The following is a 23,014-nucleotide window of genomic DNA, read 5'->3' as shown; positions in this document are numbered from 1 at the left end:
CACTGGCCAACCTCATGAATGTAAGTTATCTTCTTGTCTGTAATTTAACCTTCTTGTGAACATTATGGATTACACAAGCACGCAAACTAATTATTATTTACAGAAGAATAAGGATTTAGAAGAGATCACGACTAGCATATAAGTGAATGGTAATACTGAGTATTTCCTTGTTTGAAAGGAAAGTAGTTTGTCAAAAATTAAGTTGTAATATGGTTCCGAATTCTACTTCCTAAACTATCTCATAGAAATAATACAACTGTATCAGCTGTAGCTGACTTTGGATTGACAGAAGGGATTTTGAGGATAGGGCAAACTTAATAGCATCAACAAAAACACGTCTTTCTGTTAGAGTTCCTGACACTTGCAGAAGAAATGCAAAGTGGATTGTTTCTCCGGTCATTTGTGACCGGTCTGTTTATCATAGCTATTTTAAAAAGTACATTTTATGTTTTCTCTAAAACTACAATAATTACAAGTATGTATGAGCTGTCCACAAAGATAGTAAACCGGTAGCAGTAGTTCAGTGCAGGTTAGTGTACATGTAAAAGAAATTTAAAATAAGTTTCAGCATTAGTTACAATAGCTATATTGTCAGCATTGGAACAACATTTTTAAAAAGATGCATTAGATACGATGTAGGCCTGTTTCATGCGCAGTTATGATAATTATGTATGTCTCAGCAGCGAATTTAGTAAAAACACTAACATGATTGCTGACAAACCAGTAGCACATTTTACGCATGCGCAACACGCCATTGAAGGAAATGGTGCGAGAAGTGAGTGAAGTGGGAGTTGACACAAAATCTGAGATTTTACTTGATGGGTTCTCTTACTAAGGGAATGTTATGCTAAAGCGTAAGCAGTCTGGTGTTTTTCCGCGCGGTTTTATACATCTGGCGAAATTTAGAAGGACAATCCACGGTGTACGCAGGATCTGCACAGTCTCACCGCTGGCACGGTAAGTTGGGACAGAGGCAGGGTTAGCCTACTAGCCACCTCACCAGCTAACTCCAGGTAGCGTAAAGTGCCAGCTAGTAACATCCCTTTTATAACTTTGTATGTTTAAACTACATAACAGCTACGTATCAATCGTGTTTAAAAAATAGAGCTTTTAATTACTGCGTTGTCTTATACCAAACACGCCATCTAGCAAAGACCAGTTCTGCGGATCTGTACGTATTAAACAAACATGTCTGCTAACCTGTTAGTAGCAAGCTACGTTAGCTAGTCCGCTATCAACAATCATACATGCTAGCTGATGTTTTCGTAGCAGGTAGCTGTTAGTTAACGATAGAGGTTTATTAATGCGATATTTCCGGTTTGGCTTTTCACAGTAAAAATAAATCTGCAGCAATTCATTGCTCATATTCCGTGCTCCCGTCATGTAGATTTATAAAGTAGTTGTGTATTACCATTCTGATGACCTTATAAATGTCACTCTGTCAATGTTTGGTTGTAAAAATCCGAGTGTTTGTCATTTCAGCTTTGGCCATTTGAGATGAAAGAGTTAAACATTTATTTTGAATATATTGACTGTGTACTTCCGGTTATGCTTTGTTGGTTAGTGTGTGTGTTTGCTCCTCCCCCTAACAAACGGCAGCCAGACTGGCGCCGCTAGTTAGCCAGCAAGCACGACTACTTCAACTTCATTTTTACCCGGGAGGGACCAATGCTAGGGTTTCTAAAAGGTTGCTAATGTATAGATTTCCTCTTCTTCGTCTCATTTGGTTGTTGGTGAGCCAATCTTTTAATTATCATTAAATTATTATTATTTAATTAGTTATGATGTTTCACATAACGGGTCGTTCCTTCTCCCAGCCCCCAGCATCAAAAGTATTATATGTTGGTTTGGTAACTTCTTTATAATTACTGCATAAGGCATTAAGACGGTTTGTGCCTGCAAGAAAACTAGTGTGGTGCTGTTTAAATGAATTATTTAATCCCAAAAGTTTGTATGTTGGATATACTCATTGAGATAGGTAGAGTTGTATGAAAAATTCGTATAAAACTAGACAAAAAAACCCCAAAATGATTATGAAGATCGATTTTTTTTTTTGTAAACTTGCAAAATCTCTTTTACTTTCAGACCGTGGCAGCGTTCCTTTGTAGGCTGAGAGGTTTGATCCCACACCCCCCCACAAGTATGGCTTAACTGCCTCTTATCAACTCTGTGAAGATTGTTACTGCTTCAGTGTCCTGAGGATGATGTGAAGCTGTGTAAAGCTCAATAAATATATACTAACGCAGAAGCTGAAAGAAAAATGTCCATCACCAACACACCTACCAGCAACGATGCCTGCCTGAGCATCGTGCACAGCCTGATGTGCCACAGACAGGGTGGCGAGAGTGAGACGTTTGCCAAGCGGGCCATCGAGAGCCTGGTGAAGAAACTGAAGGAGAAGAAAGATGAGCTGGATTCTCTCATCACAGCCATCACCACAAATGGAGCCCATCCTAGCAAGTGTGTGACCATTCAGAGGACACTCGATGGACGGCTGCAGGTGGGACATTTTTATCTCTGCAGGTGCATAAATGTGACGACGGCGTCGGCTTCTTCTCGTAGAAGAGTACGATTGATTAGTTTTGATAATGAAAATAGGTTGATGTTTTGAATTTAGTTCAATCTACAGTAACTTGTCCAAGCATTAGACTTAAAAGTTCATATCAGTTCAATTTATTTCAACAATCCCACAACCTTCCCATTAGCTTGAAATCCAAAATGTTTTCGTTTCACAAATGATAACAAAATTAATCAAATTCGCTGGATATTATGTACATGAAGTCAGGTGTAACGAACTCTGGAAGTACAGAGCAATCTCAGAGGTTTGCCCACGGTGTGTCTTATCATCTGCAGCCAGTATATGCCCATACTGAAGGGTTGTAGAGAGAGACCTGCTCACCGACTCTTTTTTTCTTTTTTTTTTCATCCGTTTACCAAACACACCAACTGCTGCACATGTGTCAGAATAAAAAAAAACAACAAGTTGGAGTTGCACAACCAGGTGGATTGTCAGCGCCGTGCACCAGGTGGCAGCAGTGGTGGTGTTACTTTTGACATAATCTGAGCTGAATGGTCCAAATAGTCAAACCAAAAATACTTAGTGTTCTATCTCACAGCAAAAAAAAAAACAAAAAAAAAAGGCATAAAATCTTCACCTTTGAGAGTCTGGAATCAGCTGACTTCAAGGCTTTGTTGATTGTCCATTGGACTTCTGAGGCTTTATCTTTAAAGTTTCACCTCGAACAAGTTTCAGCATGTGAGATGAAAGCCGCTCGTGTGAACATTAAAAATCGCGAATATGACACAGAATTAATGTTACACAAAAACATCGTTTTAATCTCCTGAACCTGACTATTCACTCCGCGAGAGTTAACCGCACACAAGTAAACTAAAGCTGAGTCATCAAGTAGTTTGACCATCGTGTATTTGTTTTGTCTCAACACGCTGCTCACCACAACGGCAGAAAATAAGCGTCATTCTTTGCTGAGCAATCATCGTCTGTGTGCCTCTCTGTGCTGTTCCCAGGTGGCCGGGCGTAAAGGGTTTCCTCATGTGATCTATGCCCGGCTGTGGCGATGGCCCGACCTGCACAAGAATGAACTGAAGCATGTGAAATACTGCCAGTTTGCCTTTGATCTGAAGTGTGACAGTGTGTGTGTCAATCCCTATCACTATGAGAGAGTGGTGTCTCCTGGCATAGGTGAGTAACGGGGAGGTTTTCAGCTTGTTTTGGGGCTTCCCGTGAACCCGCAGAAATGAAACGGGACAGGGCGCTAACGCTTGAGTTCTGTTTTATATTGTACTGTGGACAACTGAGACCAAAATAAACGAAAAAAAAGAGGCTTGCTTAAAAACGGGAAACGGGAGTTGTCTCTGCTTTTTTTTTTTTTTTTTTATTTAGCAACAGAAACTGTAACTCGAGGTTTACTGTATGTAAACAAACAATCTGGCTTTAACTTATAGTAGCTTTCTTTGAAGTGAAAGTGGATTTGACTTCTTTAAGCGTTTTAGTCAGGCTCATGCAGCCCACGATCTCCAACACTTCTTCCTCGTTTGTCTTGGTCCACAGACTTATCCGGATTGACCCTGACCAACTCTGGGCCCAGCTCAACGCTAATTGTCAAGGATGAGTATGATTTTGACGGACAGCAGAGTCTGTCCTCTGTTGAGGGAGGACACTCTCTCCAGACCATCCAGCACCCACCATCCAGCAGCCGCCCGGCCCCGGCTGAATCATTTCCAACCCCAAGCCTGCTCCCGCCGTCGGAGGCCTCCACCTCCGCCTCAACATCGTCTTTCCCGGCTATTGCAGCAGGATCAGGCAGTAAGAGACGGTTATTTAATATTCCCGCGTGTTCATGTTGGTGCTTGCAGTGTCTTAAATTGAATGAGACTTCACAATATTAAGTTTTCTGTCTTGCTGCTGGTTGTTTTTCACAGAAAGGCCGACAGCTGTAAGCTTTTTAATGAATATGTTTGACATGTTCTTAATCCCCAGGTGCCAGCTCCAACTGGTCCAGGAATAGTAGTTTCACCCCCAACATACCCCACCACACTAACGGTCATTTGCAGCACCACCCTCCCATGCCACATCCGACTCACTATTGTAAGTGCACATCTTCTCTGTCTTAATCCACAGACTAAATGTTATAGAGTTGGGTTTTTTTCTTTGCAAAGTAAGAGCATCACTGACAACCCTTTTCTTTTTCTCAGGGCCAGTGCACAATGAGCTTGCATTTCAGCCGCCTATATCCAATCATCCAGGTGAGAACAAACTGATTTAGGAGAAACCGTTTGAATCGATTCGACTGTAGGCCTTTCGGTTTTAATTATATTTGCATTCCCTGGCTTTCTTTCATTCTCGTCAAAGGTTAAATAAAACAGAAGCTTTCGACCGCTTCCAAACTATATTGGATATAAAGGCTTTAAAATCAACTTTTAATTGGCATAATGTTTGTGTCTTAAAGACAAAAGTAATGAGCCAGAGTTTAATACTTTTAACATTTGTCACTTAGAACCACTGACACCCCCCCTCTCTCTCTCTGTTTCAGCTCCTGATTACTGGTGTTCCATCGCATATTTTGAGATGGACGTTCAAGTCGGGGAGACATTCAAAGTGCCCTCTTCCTGCCCCATAGTGACGGTGGACGGCTACGTGGACCCGTCGGGAGGAGACCGGTTCTGTTTGGGCCAGCTCAGCAACGTGCATCGCACTGAGGCCATCGAGAGAGCAAGGTAAGCGATCCGATACCACGAAACGAAAGAACTGACATCAAGGGCGAATAATCGGCTCAAATATTTAGTTTGATAATCCTTTACAATTATTAACCGTTTTTTCTGTGTTACTTTACCTGTTTATCTTTTAATTTAATGTATCCGTCTGTAAGAGTTAATTCATTAAGACTGGATATAGCATGCCTGTATTTTCCCATTTTGACCCTTTACTCCAACGTTTAGTCAAGTTATTCAGCTGAAACGCGGTATTTGTCCCTCGATGGCTTTGAGAAGCTCTGGTTCTTTTACACTTGGCTGTGTTTGATTCCTAACCGTTCATTTAATAAGACCCTGCGGATTTGTTGATGTCGCAAATTTCCCGAGATCAAAGTCTCCTGATCGGACCCTCGTGTTGTTCGAGTCTCAATTTACGAGCACCTTGGCGAACGTTTTATGTGCGCACATTAGGGGCAGAGAAGATGTGGAAATATTCTGGGTAAATGTGACATGAAACGTGATATTTATCATACTTTGAGGAACCTTAATGCCAGCTTATCAAATTGTGGTAAATTCCTGCAAGCGTAACAGTTGTGGCTCAGAGGGTAGAAGTAATTTTGCACTCTGGTGTAGTGATGTAGCTGAAATAAGAAATGGTCACGAATCATTTCAAACCATACACGCCATATCCTTGAACTGCATGTGGTATATATGCACATAAAATGTTTTTGTTTGCACGTCCAGATGCAAAGTGAACACAACCCATACGGTTGTAGGCCATACAGATTTAAAGAAGTCTTGTGTTTTACTAAGAAATGCTAGGTGTCTGTTTAAACTGATAACCACTTATATGGCCCAGCTGTCACTCATTGTTTCTCTGTCTATGTTTGCGTTTTGTTTTCTTCTCCTCAGGCTTCACATCGGTAAAGGGGTCCAGCTGGAGTGTAAAGGCGAGGGCGATGTGTGGGTGCGATGCCTCAGCGACCACGCCGTCTTTGTTCAGAGTTACTACCTGGACAGGGAGGCTGGCCGAGCCCCTGGAGACGCTGTTCACAAAATCTACCCCAGTGCTTACATCAAGGTGAGGCCGCAGGCCGTACTCCGCCATAGCAATCAGTGTGTCGTAGGACTCGGTGGAGTGAAAGAGGGCATCGCTCAGGGTTGACATTTGAAAAGTGTTTCTCTGGAAACTGCTGTGAAATGACATGTGTTTTCCATCCTTTCCTGGAAAAAACGGAAAGGTGTATTTGAAGTCTGCTTTGTCGCTCCAGGTGTTTGACCTTCGCCAGTGTCACAGACAGATGCAGCAGCAGGCGGCGACGGCTCAGGCAGCCGCAGCGGCACAGGCAGCAGCTGTGGCTGGAAACATACCTGGACCTGGATCGGTGGGGGGGATAGCGCCAGCTATCAGTAAGTATGCAAAACAGTAGCTTCAAACACACTTTTACACTTAAGTCTAATGAAACAGTGTCTGGTTCTTCGTTTTCGGTTTTAGTTGAACTCACAAGGTGTGAATAAGAAAAGGTAAATGGAAGCTGTACAGTGTTTGTTTGCTTGAGGTTGGTTTTGCCTGTTCTGAAGAAGACTTGATTTGCATTTAAGGGGAATGGAAGCAACTTTATTAATCACGTCTGACATGGCAGGAGATTGAAGTTATGTGACTCAATCTGTGATTCATCGCAGACAAACTCATGACTTATGGGAATCTTCCAAATATGAAATCCTCTTCCTGATATTTCCCCAGAGATGAAAATAAATCGCCGAAGACGAGCTCTCTTCATTTTCCTCTTGTGGAGATCCGCCATAGTTGTTGTTTTTGTTTTCTCCACATCGTTTTGTTTCGGGTCGGAGGGACTTCTTCTAGTGAATCGCAGCCAGTAGCGACATGGCCTACACCACCATCCTCTGGTGACACAATGCAGCTTCAAAGATGACGCTGGAAACCAGTCCAACTCACGTTTTTGTCCATTTTCAAAAGATCTCTAGAAGTTTGGATGTTGGAATCTGTTGGAATCAGCGCTACAAAAACCAAATCAAGTTGTTGTTTTTGGAACGTTTCAGGAAAAAGTGTTGAATATCTAGTTGTTAATTTGTAATGTCGAATTCGAGTCATCGACGAGCAGCTGCTCAAAATCCAAAGATACTTGGTTTACTGTCCTTAAAGGTAAAGACGAGCAGCGGTTTATTTTTGCTTAGCGTAATCAGGCCCCTAACTCTGTCCTGTTGTCCTCTCAGGTCTGTCAGCAGCAGCTGGCATCGGGGTGGATGACCTCCGGAGGCTGTGTATTCTCAGGATGAGTTTTGTTAAAGGCTGGGGGCCCGACTACCCCCGCCAGAGCATCAAGGAAACGCCTTGCTGGATTGAAATCCACCTGCACAGAGCTCTACAGTTACTGGACGAGGTTCTTCATACCATGCCTATAGCAGACCCCCAACCTCTGGATTGAGATCCATCAACACCAGCTTCACACCTCGACACACAGTGGCAGCGGAAAGTCTTCCTCTGTGAGCTGTCCTGGGTGGAGAGGGGCAGTGAAACTGAAACTGAAGCTGTCTCTCATGAAAATTTGTTTCAGGGGTGGGTGAAGCTCCCTTGTGCACTGTGGCCCCATCCTATGCTTGTGAGACAAACACGAGCCAAAGCCATGTATTAAAGATATGTCAATGTTTTTGATAAATGGCTTTACTCTTATGACTGGAGTGGTGAACAGGACATCCCACATATGTACAATTCTAAAGCACCGCGCACGCAGAGGACCCGAAGGTTCCGTAAAACTGGAATGTACAGCAACCAGTTAGTCCCAGTAAACTCGACAAACGACACAAAAGCATCTGTGCGCAGTGCGGCGACTCTCTTATCCAATGTCATGGCGCCAGACCGCTCCTGCTGATCTGTCGCGAGTTTTGATTCCGGACTGCTTCACACCCGCCGCGTTCTGTCGGGCGTCGGCCTGAAATGAAAAGCAGCAGCAGCAGCACTCCCAACTCTGTGGGTCCCTTCCCGACGCGTCGTGCGATCTGCTGCCTCTCAGCCCGCTGACGAGCAGCCGGATCGGGACGCTCACGCCATCCACAGCTGTCGCGTAAGCAAACTGAGGCCGAGTCTCAAACTCTGAACTGAAACAAGTCTGAGGACTGGCCCGGGTCACGTTGGTCAAACTACGGGTTTGGACAGTCATAGAAGAGTTTCAGGTCTGCTTTGTGATCTTTTTTTTTCTTCTTTTTCCTGTGAAACTAAGATGGGTAGCGATGAGCAGAAGAGGCCGATTGTGTCTCTCTACATGTCTTAACTGTGATTAGAACACTCAGTCAAAAGAAGTTTAAACCATTTCAACCACTTCCAAACCCCCCCACCCCCCACACACACATCTGTTTCTGGCATGTTTAGGAAAGTGTCCTCCCTTAAGCTGCCATAAATGATTCATCTACACTCCCTCCGCCCGCTATTTGTCCTCACTTTCATATTCGAGGCCAAACAGAAAAGATGGGGGAAAAACAAGCTTCGATGCTTTTGGTTCAGTAGGAGTGACGCAAGAAAGCAGAGAAGCTGACCTTTGGTCTTTTAAGTAAAAAGATTAGGATTTATCAGTGTTGTGGTGAACCATTGTAGTAACACAAGACCTTCGTATGGATAAAAAGCAGAAAGTCCGGCGTAAACGTGACAGTCCAATCAGTGAACCTTAACCCAGGCCGTGGTCATTTGGAGCGTTCTTTAATTGCGTTTTAAAGGTGATGATGTTTATTCTACTCTTGGCTGTTTTGCAGATTTTAATCCCTGAAATATACCCGACACGAGGTTAGAATCATTGTATCTAAATATCTTATGACTTGCAGCCTACTTATATACTACTTGATCCAGGTCTTTTGTGTGTAGTTTACTGACAAGGAGAAGAGATTTTTGGGTTGTTTTTTTTTTTTTTAGACGATACCCAGCAATATTGACATATTTTCTTGGTTTTATTTTTGTTACTCTTATTAAGTGATTTGTATATTTGTAGCACTTTACTTTTTACCCCCCCCCCCCCCCCCCCCCTTTTTTTTTTTTTGATTTAAGTTAATAACTACGATTACAAGGTTGTCCTGCAGTAGGGCTTAAGGAGTGCTTAGGTTAGTTTAGGGTTAGAGAAATGGATGCAGCGTTGTTGAAAACGTGCTGCATGGAACACTACGACACCTTCTTTTTTTTTTTTTTCCTCATTTCGGTTTTTCGGTTTTCACTTTTAAAGCATCCACACACATCTTTCGGGTTTCTTTTTGGTTGTTCTGAGTTGCCGTAGTTTTCTTTAGATTTCCAGTTTTTCCCTTGTAATCCATGTACATAACTTTGTTTTTGAAACGCATGGCAATGTTTGCATGAATTTCTTATGTCACAGACTCCTTTATATACCCCCCCCCCCTTTTTTTTTTCCCACACAGTACTTCACCTGCACTGCATTACATGGGGGGGAAATTTTCTAAAGATAAAACAGTGCGTTGCCAGTTGATGAGAAAAGCATTCGAGGCACATGGAGTCAAACTGCAGAGATGTAACGTATCAAATAAGATGGACTCACACTTTAGCTGCAAAGCCTCTATAAATCAGACGATCTTCTAAGGTGAGGTTGTAGTTGGAACAACTCTTTCAGTTGTCCGGTTGTAGCTTCTGTTTGAGAATGATTTGAGTATAAGCAGGACTTTTTCTCTCTTTTTCTGATTATAAACTCCTTCCTCTCCCCTGCCTCGGGCTGCATGCGAGTCATATTTTGTTACTGATTGATTTTAAAGGCATTTGTTCTCGTTTCATTTACTCTTCTCAAACTGAGGCTCGCCACCATCTGCTCTGTGCTTTCTTTTTTCTTTTTTTTTCTTTCTTTCCCCACCGTTCAGTATATTCTGATGATTCTGTGTGACGAGGGTTTTTTGCTTCGTTGGTAGGTTTGAAGTTGTCCACACTTCAGGATTGCTCTTCTCCAGTTGCTGCCCCCGGGGTGTGATTTAATTTGAACTCGAGAGGTGTTCAGAAAGCTTGTCATGTCAGGTTTTAAGGTGTTTTCACATAATTGTGGATCCAGTTGGCAGAAAACGGCACATGCTGAACTCTGGAGGGAAAAAGTGTTACATTCTAAGTTGGACGGATGTTTTTTATATTACTTGCAGTTATTGTAGGAGCCAGAAAACGGCTCAACTGAGTCGACATTGACTACTATGACTGATTGCAGATCAATTTTACCTGTATTTCTTATGTGAGAGTCTACAATTAAATATGGCCTGATATTCTCAAAATGGCGTCCTGTTCTTTTTCTCATCAAGCCCTTGTTTCCACAGAAGCTGAACTTATTTGTCACCCTGTTACACTGCAGGTGTTTTAAAGTGTGAAGATGTTTTGAAGTGAACTCGACCGATACCCACATGTTGTTTTGTCTTTGCTGCTTTTTAACTCCAGCATAAAAAAAAGACCCCTAACTCGAGGGCCTGACTGACACATAACAGAAAACAGGGGGTGGGGGGGTTTGGGGCACTGTTACTTGCAGCCTGTTGCAACAAAATAATTTGTTCCTGTTTCTTTAGTTGCATCGAAGAGAAATGCCAGTGCCTGCACAGCTAGTTTTGCACTGTCATGGTGATTCATCAAGAGTCGTTAGCCTTAAACTTGGCGTATCTCAGCATGGCGTGCGCCGTGTCCTTTCGAAATGAGGAAACTGGATAAGTGGAGGACTAAAGAAGAAGTGGCAGACTTAAAAAAAAAAAAAAAAGAGAGATAACCACAGCAGATTAACAGTTTCTGTTACTTAAATCCGTAATAGGGAAATACCCGACACATGACCTGAGAGATACATTCTGGACCTTTAGTTAATCCATCTGCTGTTCACCAAAGCCTCATCAGAAATGGTCTCAATGAAGGGTGGCTGTCAGGAAGCCGTTCTTTAATGAAGGGAAACGGGGAGAAAAGGCTGAGATATGACACAAGAAGTGGACTGAAAATCAGTGGCAACAGGTCTTAGGGAGGGATGAATCCTCCCCAGAGCCCAGACCTCAACATTACTGAAGCAGTGTGAGATTATCTTGACAGAGAACATAATAAAAGGCAGCCAACATCCAAAGAAGAGCCATAAAAATATCCTTCAGGAAGCCTGGAGAACTATTCCTGAAGACTATTTAAAGAAACCATCTGAAAGCTTGTCTAAGAGGGTCCAGCCTGTGTTGGAAGAAGGGACCTGTACAAACTCTGTTTTTGCCTTATATACTAATATTAAGCCCATATACACATTTCAACAATGTTTTCCTGGCAATGCACGAGTCAAAAAGGGCTGAAGACTTTAAACTGAAGCGAGGGGCCTTGGACCTTTTTTTTGTAGCAGGTTTTTTTGCACAACCGCAGAAAATTTGGACATTTTTATTTATTAGCTTTAAGAGTGGCATAATTCCTGGTGTTCTATCCCAACAAGCTTATCTTTTCCATGGAGATAGAACTATAGGATGGATTTGAAGTGTTATGGTATGACACAGAGGAGATGAGAGATGTCAGTCAAAGAGTTCAAATGAGTCCCTGAAGTCAACAGAGTGTGTGAGCGCGGTCTCAAACCAAATATCCTCGGCTGTAGAGCGAGAACATCCCCGAGTTTTAATCATGTCACATGAGAATTTAGAGATTTGCTAACCCTCACTTGTAAAACGTCTTGTACTTCTCTGGAGCTGGCACAGACACCCTCTCTTTTCTTTTCGCCTTGCTGAAGCGGTTAACGGTGGGAAAGTTCCACATTCATTCAAAAGGTTTCCGTCAGATGACATTTGGACGTGTTGCAGGAATTTAAGATAAAAAAAAAACAACATAAAACCGAGAGATTCTGGTAATGTGCACGTTGGCTCTCAGAGTTGAGGCATTCTTGGCAGTATTTGTGCTTTTTCAACTGTGACGAGACAAAATGCCTGTGATGAGTCCCTAATTCCATCACAGTTCAGAGCACTTTTCCACCTGAGCTGAGTTTGTGCAGTTTCTGACACGCCGGACGGACTCACATTCACACAGTATATTCCACCGTTTCTTGTTCAGCATCGATCACAGAACCATTCCAGTTTGTCCGAAGGACAGCTGTACATATGCAAGAGGTTTTAAATTTTACTAGTTTGTGCAGCAAGACTCAGAAAAGCATTAGACTTCATGAGATGGCCTCGGTTTGTGTGACCTCCACCTAGGACAGGAACTTCAACCAGCACAGAATCCTGGAGGATACGTTCACACAGAGTACAAAAATGGTAGCAAATCTGGATTTAAAAAAGAAGAAAAAAAAAAAAGGTTGCTCTTTATTAGTGACACACACCCTTAAAAAGAACAAATAAATCAACCATTCTCCATAAAGAATAAATGACAAAAGTCCAACAAGGCTTTAAATGAAACCGTCTTTATTAAGTAACTTTAATATCAGAAAAATAAAACTCTTAAAATTCTCTTTACAGCAAATATATAATATCAGTGCTTTGGCCGCAATAACTTAAAAGGCCGTTATAAAATATAGTCTGCTTTTAAACTCCTGACTTAATTTGAAGAATTTATATGCCTTAAGACTCCTACACATATACATAACAAAAGTGTAGTAAAATTAGCAAATACTTTGAACTGTTGGTACAGCTTTTAACAATATATGTATATATCTATATATATAGAGAGATATATATATAGATAGATAATCTAAGATACATTTTAATAGTATACCGTTCTTAATTTGGTGGTGTACAGACATGACAGGCAGCTTGAATCCTTGGCCTTTTTACAGTTGCAGTGATGTTTTACAATGGCGGTAAATTATGAAGACATGCTTGTGATGCACATTCCACTTTCAACTAGGTTTAACGGCAGCTATCAATACTATTATCAATACTGTAAACTAATAACTAGACTACAAGCAGATAGCACTGACACTTTCCTGCAACATCTCTGGATTTCCAGCTCTTCATTCATTTAAATCACTCAGGAAAACAGAAAAAAATAAAAATAACAGGTAAAATAAAAAAAAAAAAATTTAAAATCTTATTGTAAACATTTTAATATAGATATATTTACGTATATAGGAAATGTAACAAAATAAAAAATAAGTTCTGTATATTCATCAGTCATTAAACAGTAATATTATATAACACATACACAAAAATGTCAATAGATTCATGTCAATAAACTGAGGCCGACCGTGTATTGCATTCCCTCGGATAGAAAGAGAGCAAAAAAAAAAAAAAAGAAAAAGGAAAGGAGAAGAAGATCGACCCTTTGTTAAGCAGAGAGGAGGAAAAATAATGGGACGGATAGATGGCCCGAGGAGAGAGAAGCAGGTGGGTTTTTTTTTTTTTGCACTTTTGGGACTCGTTTGGTTCCATTACCCCAAGAAATCTCAATCACCCATGAAAGAAAAGATATTTAAGGAACAGTTAAGCAACGCAGCAAATCCCAAATACTGTTTACAGCTGGAATACCAGAAGGACTGCCGTCCGCAATGAAATCATCGCAGCCGCTTCCCCTCCAAAATGCCTGAACTCATTTAATCCTGCAAAAGTCCGGCCACACTGGTGTTTAAAGCTAAGACTTGAGATGATTTCCACCATTTTTGTACCTTTTTTTTATGTACTTTTCAGGAAGATGAACAGACGTGCAGAAGGAGGAAAGAAAACATGTGCTTGTCCCAACTACTCAATAGTGTGATAAGATACAAGGAAGGCTGTGCTTAGTTGTGCACAAAAACAGCAGAGGAGCTGATAAAACAAAGAGCCGAGAGTGTACCACGGAGACGTCTCATCGATGCTTTGAAGCAGGTTATGAAGGAAACCGCTGGCTGAAATGGAGTTTAAAAAAAAACAACAGAAGGGAGATGTCCTTCTACAAGTTTAAGCCAAAGTTTGTTTGAGCTCGGCAATTAAAACCCAAGGAGTTAATTTATTTAGTGCTTCCTTGATTAGTTAATATACTGAGATGATTTTTGCATAGGCCTGGCAGACGAGATGTGGGATAACGGAGTAAAGCAATGGATGGCCTTCATCTCCATTTTGCATCCCAATGGAATTAATTGGACGGCCGCGCGGGGCGCAGCGGTCCAAATAAATCAACATTCAAGTGAAAGAAGCATATTATTGAGATGGCTTTTTAAATGAAAAAACGAAAAGAAGAAGAAGAAGAAGAAAAGCAGCCCATCTTTACTTTACAGGGATTTGTTCCATATCACAGCTGGGATATCAATGCCTTGTTGCTCCCAGGTGAGGTTTAAGTAAGAGTGACGAGCCAGACACAAAAATGAAAGCAAGACGAGGGAGGAGGAATGTTACTCAAGTACAAGATGTGCTTTGCTTTCGAGATGAAAACCAGCACATGGTTCCCCATACAAAGATGTAAACAAAAAGGAAAACAAAGTGATATGGGACAGGAAAGAGTGTTTGGTGCCAGAAATATAAAGCAACAGGTACAAAACACTTCAGAGAGGCTCATCATGAAGCGAAAAAAAAAAGAAGAAAAAAAAAAGAAGCATCCTCATGATATAACCTTTGTTCCATCAAGATGCATTTAGGAGACATAACTCTGATAAATACATTACAACTTCCGTCTGTCAGATTGTGTTCTTTCTAAGCCCGAGATCTGGATTTGTCTCTAGTGTAGTGAGTTAATCATAGGCTTTCCAAAAAAGGCCACAAGTTTGTTTGAGGATAGAGCAACGCTGAACCAGTTGTTTCTTTTGTTTACTCAGAGCAGAACTAGGCACAAGTTTACCGTAAACAGTTTTAAATATAAATGGAAAGCAACGTGGCGATACTAAAGTGGCGTAACATCCTAGTGTTCTCCCAAAAAAAAAAAAAGGGGAGTCACTTACTTTGTTCTGGGGGAAACAGAAACCAGTAGCAACAGAAGGTTGCCATTGGAGTGTGGCAACTTAGCGGATGCAGGTTTGACCCACTTGATTTTTTTTTTTTTTTTTTTTTTTTTTTTTAAACCCTCCGTCAGAGTGTTATATGCAAAGAAAAGGATGTATTGCTAAAAGAAAAAAAAAACTGTTTTTGTGATCTGTAGAATGTAAACATATCCTTTTAAAAGGAGCAGATTCAAACCGATAGCTTGAAATATTAAATTAATCATCTGGGATAAAATTAAATCTGACAGGATGATGGAGCACGTGGATCTTTTGTCAAGATTCCTGCTGCGATACAGGTTCGTAGTAACCACAAGAGGAGAGGGTACTATTGATTTATGCCAAGTCAAACGTGACTTTCTACAGATGTACACGCTTACTTCTTGCTCTTTCAACATTTCCTGCCTTGTAAAACCTTTGAGATGTTGACAAGATAAAAAGAAAAAAGAAAAAAAATCAAAGGCGTTGACCAAATAGCCAACTGTGTGTTTCGAATTGATCCGAATGTAAATTTTAAAAAAGGAGTTTTCAGGTAAGAACTTAACTAAAAAAAATGTCAAAAAAGAAAAAAAAAGTAGATTAAAAATCACGATGAGCAAAATATCATGTACATACATACATATATGTATCCCACCCCTCCCAATGCTACATAGAGAGCTTACAACCCTCCTGTTGATCAATCAATCGAGGAAGAACACTTCACAATAGCAGGCACATGAACGGGCTGAACACCCAAACTATGCCCTAAATACACATCATTCCTTACTTCACCTACTTTTCTGCACCTTCGTCAACCTAACACCAGCCTGGGTGAGGACATATCTAGACACTGATTTGGGGTCGGTTTTCTAAGCCCCCCCCCCACACGTGACGAGACAGAAGTGTTGGGGAGGATGAAGATAGATGGATTAAAATTACATATTGCGGAGCTGAATGGCCTGTGTGGCTGGAGACAGGCACACGGGGCAAACAGCCTCTGGACCCTGGCAAATCTGGGTGGCACAATCTAGACAGAAGAGGTTATGGCCGCAAGGAACCAGGGCAGCGATCACCTGGTTATCCGTGCACTGGATGCATATCTCCTGCCCTCTCCCAGCTGATCCAAGACCCGGCCGATAGGAGAAGGAGGATTCGGGAGGAGAAGATGACGAGGTGGTGCTTTCACTGGAGGACGAGAAGGCTGAGCTGTAAGAGGGGAACCTGTGGGCATCGAGGGTTGCGGCTGACCCTAAAGGCCTTCGGTGAACACGTTGGGCCTGGGGGTGCTCCAAGGCTTCAGTTCCAGAGAAGGTTGGAGAGAGGCGGGGCGTACCAGGCTGGCTGGTCTGCTGAAATCAAAGGCAATAGTCATCAGATAACCACAACCCTGAAAACCTTTTTTCTTAAACTGAATTCTGTAAACTGTGTAGGGATTCTGTAATGTCTGCTTTTGGGGGGGGATTGTGAAGCTTCGCTCACTTACCTGAGACTGAAGAGCATCAAAGGCTTGAAGAGACTGGTGGTCCACAAAGGGGCTCCAGATGTGTGGCTGCGCAGCAGAGTGAGAGGTATGGGCAGTGGAAATGGTTAACGGATCAAATCCTGAGGAAGAGCCTCCACCTCCCAGGCTGACGAGCTCCTCAGACCCCACGCCAAGAAGGCTGTCACCGAACCAGAAACTTGTGCTGCCACTGCTGCTGCTGTTGTTGTTGTTGTTGTTGTTGTTAGCGTTAGCATTAAACGGGAAGGTTGGGCTGAAATCGGCCATCCGGTTACCGTTCCCGCCACTGTAGAAAGAATCAGCCGAGCTGGAGCCACTGCCCAGGGAACTGGAGCTGTCGTTGCGGTAGGTGGAAGACATCCTGACACCACTGCTAATATTGCTATTGACTCGCTGAGTACCGTTGATGTTCACCGGCAACAAGCTTCCGCCGCCAGGCGATGAAGGACCTGCGTGGAGCCACGCGGCGTCGCCCAAACCAACGGATGCAGCAGAAGTCTCGAAGCTGACGTCTGTCCCGTTGAACTGAAAATCGCTGTTGTCCACACCCGGAGCCTCGATGCCCCCGCAGGTTCCAGTGCGTAGGGCGATGTGAGCCTCTATCTCCTCCCTCGCCCGGTCAACATTCTCTGGCATCCCCGTGACCTCGAACACTGGTTCTTTGTCGCGACTCGGTGTCACAATGTAGGTGTGGGTCTGCTGCTGAATCCGTTTGATGGTTGCCCCTGAGAGGTATTGAAAGCCAAGTTAAAAGCGGTTTGACGTGCGACGCGGCCATTTCTCCATTAACAAAAGACACGGGACGGAACAAGAGGAAAAGTAACAGTAAAAAAAATAATCTGATCCTATGCAATCTTGTTTTGAGTTTTTTTCTTTGTACATTTTGGCAAGTTGGACGAAAAATGTACAAACAGAGACTTCACTGTCACATTATACACCAGGTTCTACCCAATAATAAAATGTGGCTTTGAAGAAACACAGCTGTGCAATAATTACAGCTCTAAACTGCAGGCTGGTGACTCACCTTGCTAAACTCCTCTTTATTGTAAAAAGCTTCTGAAATCACAACTTCTTACAGAGAAATGCAAAAAATATATATATAAAATCGTAGTGCGCACTCACCAAATGAATACACTAACACAAATGAGCAAGATTTTCCACTCGTTACCGTGAAGTCATGCCAGACGGCTGAGAAATGCTACAGATAACTTTACAAATAAGCCCAAAGGCTTTCTGACTCCGAGGTGGGAACGTCACCAGGGCGAGGGGTTAAAAACGGGAACGATCCAAGACGACACGTGAAGGTATCCATTAGACAAGCGGACATTTTTTCAACTATTACTAAAAAAAAAAAAAATAAATTACCATCTGGATTTGTATTCATTTGAATAAATAACTTAAAACTCACCTTTGGGACCCACAACCAATCCCACAACACGATACGGTACCCGCACCTGCCGGATTGAAATGACGCACACTTTAATAAAAACAGAGACTCCTTCATAAAGCAAAACTGCTTGGGTGACAACATTTACCATAATTAGTTACCATAACAACGGCCCCTAATGTGATTCACTGCAAAAGAATGTCAGCGAATTACCGAGTGAATCATCTTCACATGCTTGCTGACCTGAATGGTTGTCTGTCCAGGTAGAGCGGGGGCCCCTAAACCGGTTGCAGCAGACAGAGGGCCCGTCTTATTTCGAGAGGCCCTGATGAGGGAGAAGTGCTCGGCAGCAGAAAGGATCTCCCTCTTAGCCATGGCCACGTCTTCTTTACGTCCCGTCACGACAAAGACTGGCTGCTCGCCCCTCACCGGCGTCTTTATGTAGGTGTTGGTCTTGGCTCGAAGGGCCTTGATCTTACAGCCTGCCAGGGGAAATTTAAAGAGCAAAGAGGAGGGATTTTTTTTTTTTACTGCGATTCAACCATGAAACATGTCACACTGCACATATAATATCATTACACAGCTCAACACACCGTGACACCGAGGTGACATCAAGGCAATCATCTAATAGTCATTTTAGTCATTTCTGTTTTTCCTGGGCTTTGGGGCAGCATTCAGATCTGGAGCTGCACAATTTAAACAACCAAAACAAATAAGTTGCACGGCTTTGTGTTGTGTCAATAAACGCAGGGTACTGCCAACAAGGCACCTATTTTTGTCGAAATATTTCTATACAACCAACGCCGACCTTCTTTTTACTCATTTTGCTGTGCAAAAACACACCGCTCAACCAGCATCTGTGTGTTTTGTGAACAAAGGAACACCCAAAGAGCTCAAAAAGGCCGGACTGGACTTGTATTTCTTGGTTCTTGTACTCGGCTTAGAGGTAGTCGAAGGTCAGCATACAAGCCGACACTCCCCACAGACTAGTTTAGAAGAGAAGAAGCTTTTCGAAGTGAGAGGTGAAACGTCTTCAAGAACCAAGACACAGAAGTCCAGTTGTCCTTTTTGAGTTCTTGGGATTACCATGACCTGGATGACTGAGAAGCTACACCCACAACAAAAGGAACACGACTACAACAGAAGTGCACACCACTTTATTGAGGCTAAGTTTTGTGCAGCCATGGTTCAAAATCAACCCACCAACCTTTGGGGTTCAGAGGAGAAATAAACTTGTTATTATTAGCCATTAGACTTCTACATACTTCAACATTAAAACACTGTGTACCAGCCAAAATCAAGTATGACCCTTAAACCCAACATGAGGTCAGTGAATCAAATCAGAGCAGTTTAATAGTCTTTGGCACACTCTGCGCTTACGCTTTCTTTCAACAACCCTAAATTAAAATAAAAAACGCTTCATTCCAGCATGAAAGATTCAATTAAATCCGATGTCGCTTACTCATAACTGTATCTTCAAAGGGATGTAAAAGATGAGTCTCAAAACAAACAAGTTAAAGTGGTAATGTATGATGAACAGTGTCGTTTTGTGGCCAAAAAAATCATGTTGTTAAGTGAATTTCGACCAAACAATCCACCTACTTTGCCCCTTTCTTTAGGATTTGTTGCACTGAAATCAAATGTATATATTCTTCATAGGGCTTTTCATCCGTCTAAACAGCTACACAGTTAAAACAGTGACTGGATGTTCTTGTAAACAATTACAAACAAAGTAATATCGATCTTTTTTTTTCTCAAGCCATATAAACTGTGGAAAAGTGTAATATTCGCAATGTCCATTTTTCTTCAACACGCTGCAGTCCCATCTCCTGACATCAATCCCATTTCAAAGTTACTCAGCTCATAAATTAAATATTCCTTTCAGCAGTGGTTGAGAGTCCAACATCATTACCAGAGCCATTTCCTGTTGTTGTCAACACCACGGTGCGGGCACCCTCCCCCAACTGGTCTAAAACATCACATAATATCACTCTCCCTTCCCCAATCAATAATCTATGTAAAGTTTACGAAAAAGTCTTGATAAAAGCGATGGTTGTCGACGCAAAGTGAGACGTGTTCGACTGAAATCACGAGACGTAAACCCACCACAATGTGCAGGGAGCAGACTATAACCTACAGCTGATGTGGCAGAGCAATGGTGACCAACACACCGTTCTTCATGCTCCACTCCGAGACAAAGCCAAGCCCGGTTTAAAGACAAAGGCACGGCTGAGGACGTGCTCAATATCCGCGAAGCACTTGCAAAACGTGCTAAATATAAACGAGACGTCAAAGCGAGAAAGCTTAGGACGGTCTGCTGTTTGGAAAAACTTCGGATATGAACTTTTTCTTTTTTATAATTGTTCGTTGACCCAGTTATGAGTGGTGCTAAGCTAAAGCTAACGTTAAACACTATAACCGAAAATGCTAAATGATATAAACGTTGAGAAGCAAAAAAAAAAAAAAAACTACTTACCTTTTGCATATACCTGTTTATTATTTTTTTTTTTTTTCAAAATGTGTGTGCCCCCCCTCCCCCTGCCTGACCTAGTTTCGTCCACACAGTAGCTAGCCATTTACAGTTGGCTCACAAATCAGCCACAACCACTTGAGAAAAACTCACCCTGCCTGCCCACAATCTCGGCGACGTGCTCTGAGCTCGGCACGGCCACACACTCGGTTGTATTGACGCTCTTTCGCCGGGACAGAAGCGATGGCTCGGCCTCGAACCCCGGCTCTCCGTACACGCCGGGTGGTAGCATCGCCATGCTGCTAGCTGGAGCCAAGGCGCTACCGCCAACCCCAACGTCATCCCGCTCGTCTCCGCTGTACAACAATACCGTCTCAATGTGCGGCGGCTCCAAAACGGACGGCATCAAGGAGGTATTCGGTCCGGGAGGGAGGTGCTGGTGGCGGTGGGCCTGAGCTAGCAGCGAGCCACCGGTAGAGCACGAAAGATCGGCCGCTACACCTTCGGGCTCCTCGTCTTCTAGCGTTGCCGTTTTGTTCACCTCATCTCCCGAGGGCGGCCGATGCAGCGACAGGGGCTTCAAGTCGAGGACAGTACCGATGAGGTTGAAATGAGAAACCGGAGCGAGCTGGTGGTGGTGAAAAGACATGCTCTCATCCGCCTGTTCTGGGGTCTGGCTTTGGGTGCCGTGGTGCTCCTCGAGGCCCATACCGGTGAAGGCGTGCAGTAGCGGCGGTGGGACCTCGGACTCTCCCTCATCGGCCTCCAACAAAGCCGTGCTACTAGGCATCATGCAAAACGTTTATAATATTGCCGTTTAACTCAAATCTGCGTGAGTATTGGATGGAATTTCCTCTAGCTGACGAAAAAAAAATAAAAAGCGACCAGCGCCTCTTACTTGAAATGTGTGGCTTTTGTTATGTCTTTTCTGCTCTCCATGCAGCCCTCCCTATACTGTAATCTCGTGTTTCTACTTCACGCGAGAATTCAATTTGGGGTCAGCCGCCCAGCCGATAGACTCACTCAGCAGTGGTGGTGTGGTACATCGCATTATAATTTATGCATTTAGGTGACTAATAAACCGAACGAACCCGGGAGCCAAAGAGTCGAGAACCTGTTGTCTCATCAAAAGATATAAGATAAAATACACACTAACATGAAACAAAGTTCTTTTGGTTGGAAAGTCGCAAAGTAAGCTTTTCATTGCCCAATGATAACCACTGCGTCTGTTACACAGAGACAAATTAACATAAAATGTATTCAAAATAACCAATCATGGTCCAAATTAGCACCGAGATATGTGAAGCAAATGTATTATTGACGCAAAATAATCACAAAAATAAGTAAAACAACCTAAATGAGACACAAAACAAATTTGAAATACCAATTGAACAGAAAGAACCATAGAGTGGCTACAGAATTATCCAAAATGATACCAAGACTATCACAGAACCAAACAGAGAAAAAAATTAACCAAAATGATTATGCACAGATGCGTGCAAAAATGTGACAGTGCAACTGTGGAGTAATTTTTTTTAAAGATAAAATACAACTATAAGGAGAGGCATAATAATCCAGAATCCTGGATATGCAGATAATTTGTACTTGTTTTGTTTTCTGCATCTACTGCAGCTGAGGTGCCTTGGGTTTTTTTTTGGACAAATCTTTTTCATGCCTATACCCAAGGGCCAGCTATTCATATTCTGTCTGTGTATGAGTGCTCTGATGCCATGGGTTACACACTCAGATGAATTGAGTAAAGTAAAATCCATAGAGATTTCAGAATGAATGTAGCTACTGTGGTATTTACACCTCTAACAAAGTTGTATTAAGAAAGACAAGAAATAAAAACAGAAACAGACAAATACGCTATCAAGGAGAAATGACCTGTCCTGAACTGACTTTTAAGGAAATAGTGAGCCTATAGAAAGCTGATGCAGAAATTTTTCAGAATTGCTGGATTTTGTGTCAGATGGAGCAGTTATTCAACAACCGTCTTTTTTGCAGTTGTCTGCTGGTTATGTAGCATCCTAAGTCCAAATCTGCCAAGTCTCCTTGTTCCAAAATTGGATTGTACAGAGGAGATAAAAAGAAAGACTTATCAGTGATGGACCAATTCCTTTCAACAACGATGGACACCAACTTTTGGAAGATGTTAATTGAGCTGTTTTATTCAGTCATTTTTGTTGTTGTTAAGACCACGTTGTCTGCCAGTAAGTCAGTTGCAACAGTTCCTGATGATCTGCCAGCACTGTCATTACTTCTCATCTGCATGGTAAGACTTGTGCAAGTATTTGTTTCAGGAATGGAAATTAAATGCAACTAAACATGTTTTTCCTCAGAAAAAAATCAGTAGTTCTCTGTAACAATGTCAAGTATGTAGCTAGCAGTGGCCACACCCCGGGAAAGTATTTAATTATACTTTAAGACCATCTTAAGAGTGGGGATTCCATCATTTTTATCTGGGGTTGTGCTCCAGACCATATGAGAAATGAGTCAGTCCACCACTGAAGCTCCTTCATTTGTCCTTTATTAGACACTGGCCAAAGAACAATGTACTGCACCACAGTACAGTACAGTCACATCAAAAGATTATCTTACACTCA

At 42.4% G+C, this 23,014-nt stretch overlaps 2 protein-coding genes across 4 annotated transcripts; one reads left to right on the top strand and one right to left on the bottom strand.

The window, feature by feature from the left end:
• The first annotated feature begins 755 nt into the window (after window positions 1-755).
• On the top strand, window positions 756-10,473 carry LOC140309793 (mothers against decapentaplegic homolog 4). The gene is made up of 10 exons (XM_072387791.1): window positions 756-1,013; window positions 2,086-2,500; window positions 3,526-3,700; window positions 4,070-4,324; window positions 4,499-4,606; window positions 4,714-4,764; window positions 5,052-5,235; window positions 6,124-6,292; window positions 6,483-6,621; window positions 7,447-10,473. Exons 2-10 carry the CDS (start codon window positions 2,261-2,263, stop codon window positions 7,656-7,658), a joined length of 1,533 nt encoding a protein of 510 aa, XP_072243892.1. The 5' UTR covers window positions 756-1,013; window positions 2,086-2,260; the 3' UTR covers window positions 7,659-10,473.
• Window positions 10,474-12,574: 2,101 nt separating this feature from the next.
• Window positions 12,575-21,369, bottom strand: LOC140309790 (RNA-binding protein MEX3B-like). Of its 3 annotated transcripts, XR_011916400.1 has the most exons (6): window positions 20,562-21,369; window positions 18,182-18,420; window positions 17,960-18,005; window positions 16,534-17,276; window positions 13,186-16,396; window positions 12,575-13,155 (listed from the first exon to the last, which is right to left on the bottom strand). XR_011916400.1 is itself a non-coding variant. In XM_072387789.1 (5 exons), exons 1-5 carry the CDS (start codon window positions 21,199-21,201, stop codon window positions 15,986-15,988), a joined length of 2,079 nt encoding a protein of 692 aa, XP_072243890.1. In that variant the 5' UTR covers window positions 21,202-21,369; the 3' UTR covers window positions 12,575-15,985. The 3 variants fall into 3 exon arrangements, 2 of the variants coding, with proteins under 2 accessions (XP_072243890.1, XP_072243891.1); XM_072387789.1 differs by having other exon boundaries at window positions 12,575-16,396; XM_072387790.1 differs by lacking the exon at window positions 12,575-13,155 and having other exon boundaries at window positions 16,212-16,437.
• Window positions 21,370-23,014: the final 1,645 nt, after the last annotated feature.

The sequence above is a fragment of the Leuresthes tenuis genome, unplaced genomic scaffold, assembly GCF_036924035.1.
Source record: "Leuresthes tenuis unplaced genomic scaffold, fLeuTen1.0.hap1 SCAF_6, whole genome shotgun sequence".
Classification (NCBI taxonomy): domain Eukaryota; kingdom Metazoa; phylum Chordata; class Actinopteri; order Atheriniformes; family Atherinopsidae; genus Leuresthes; species Leuresthes tenuis.
The sequence above is the reverse complement of the archived record's forward strand: the minus strand, read 5'-3'. Positions and strand labels throughout refer to the sequence as shown.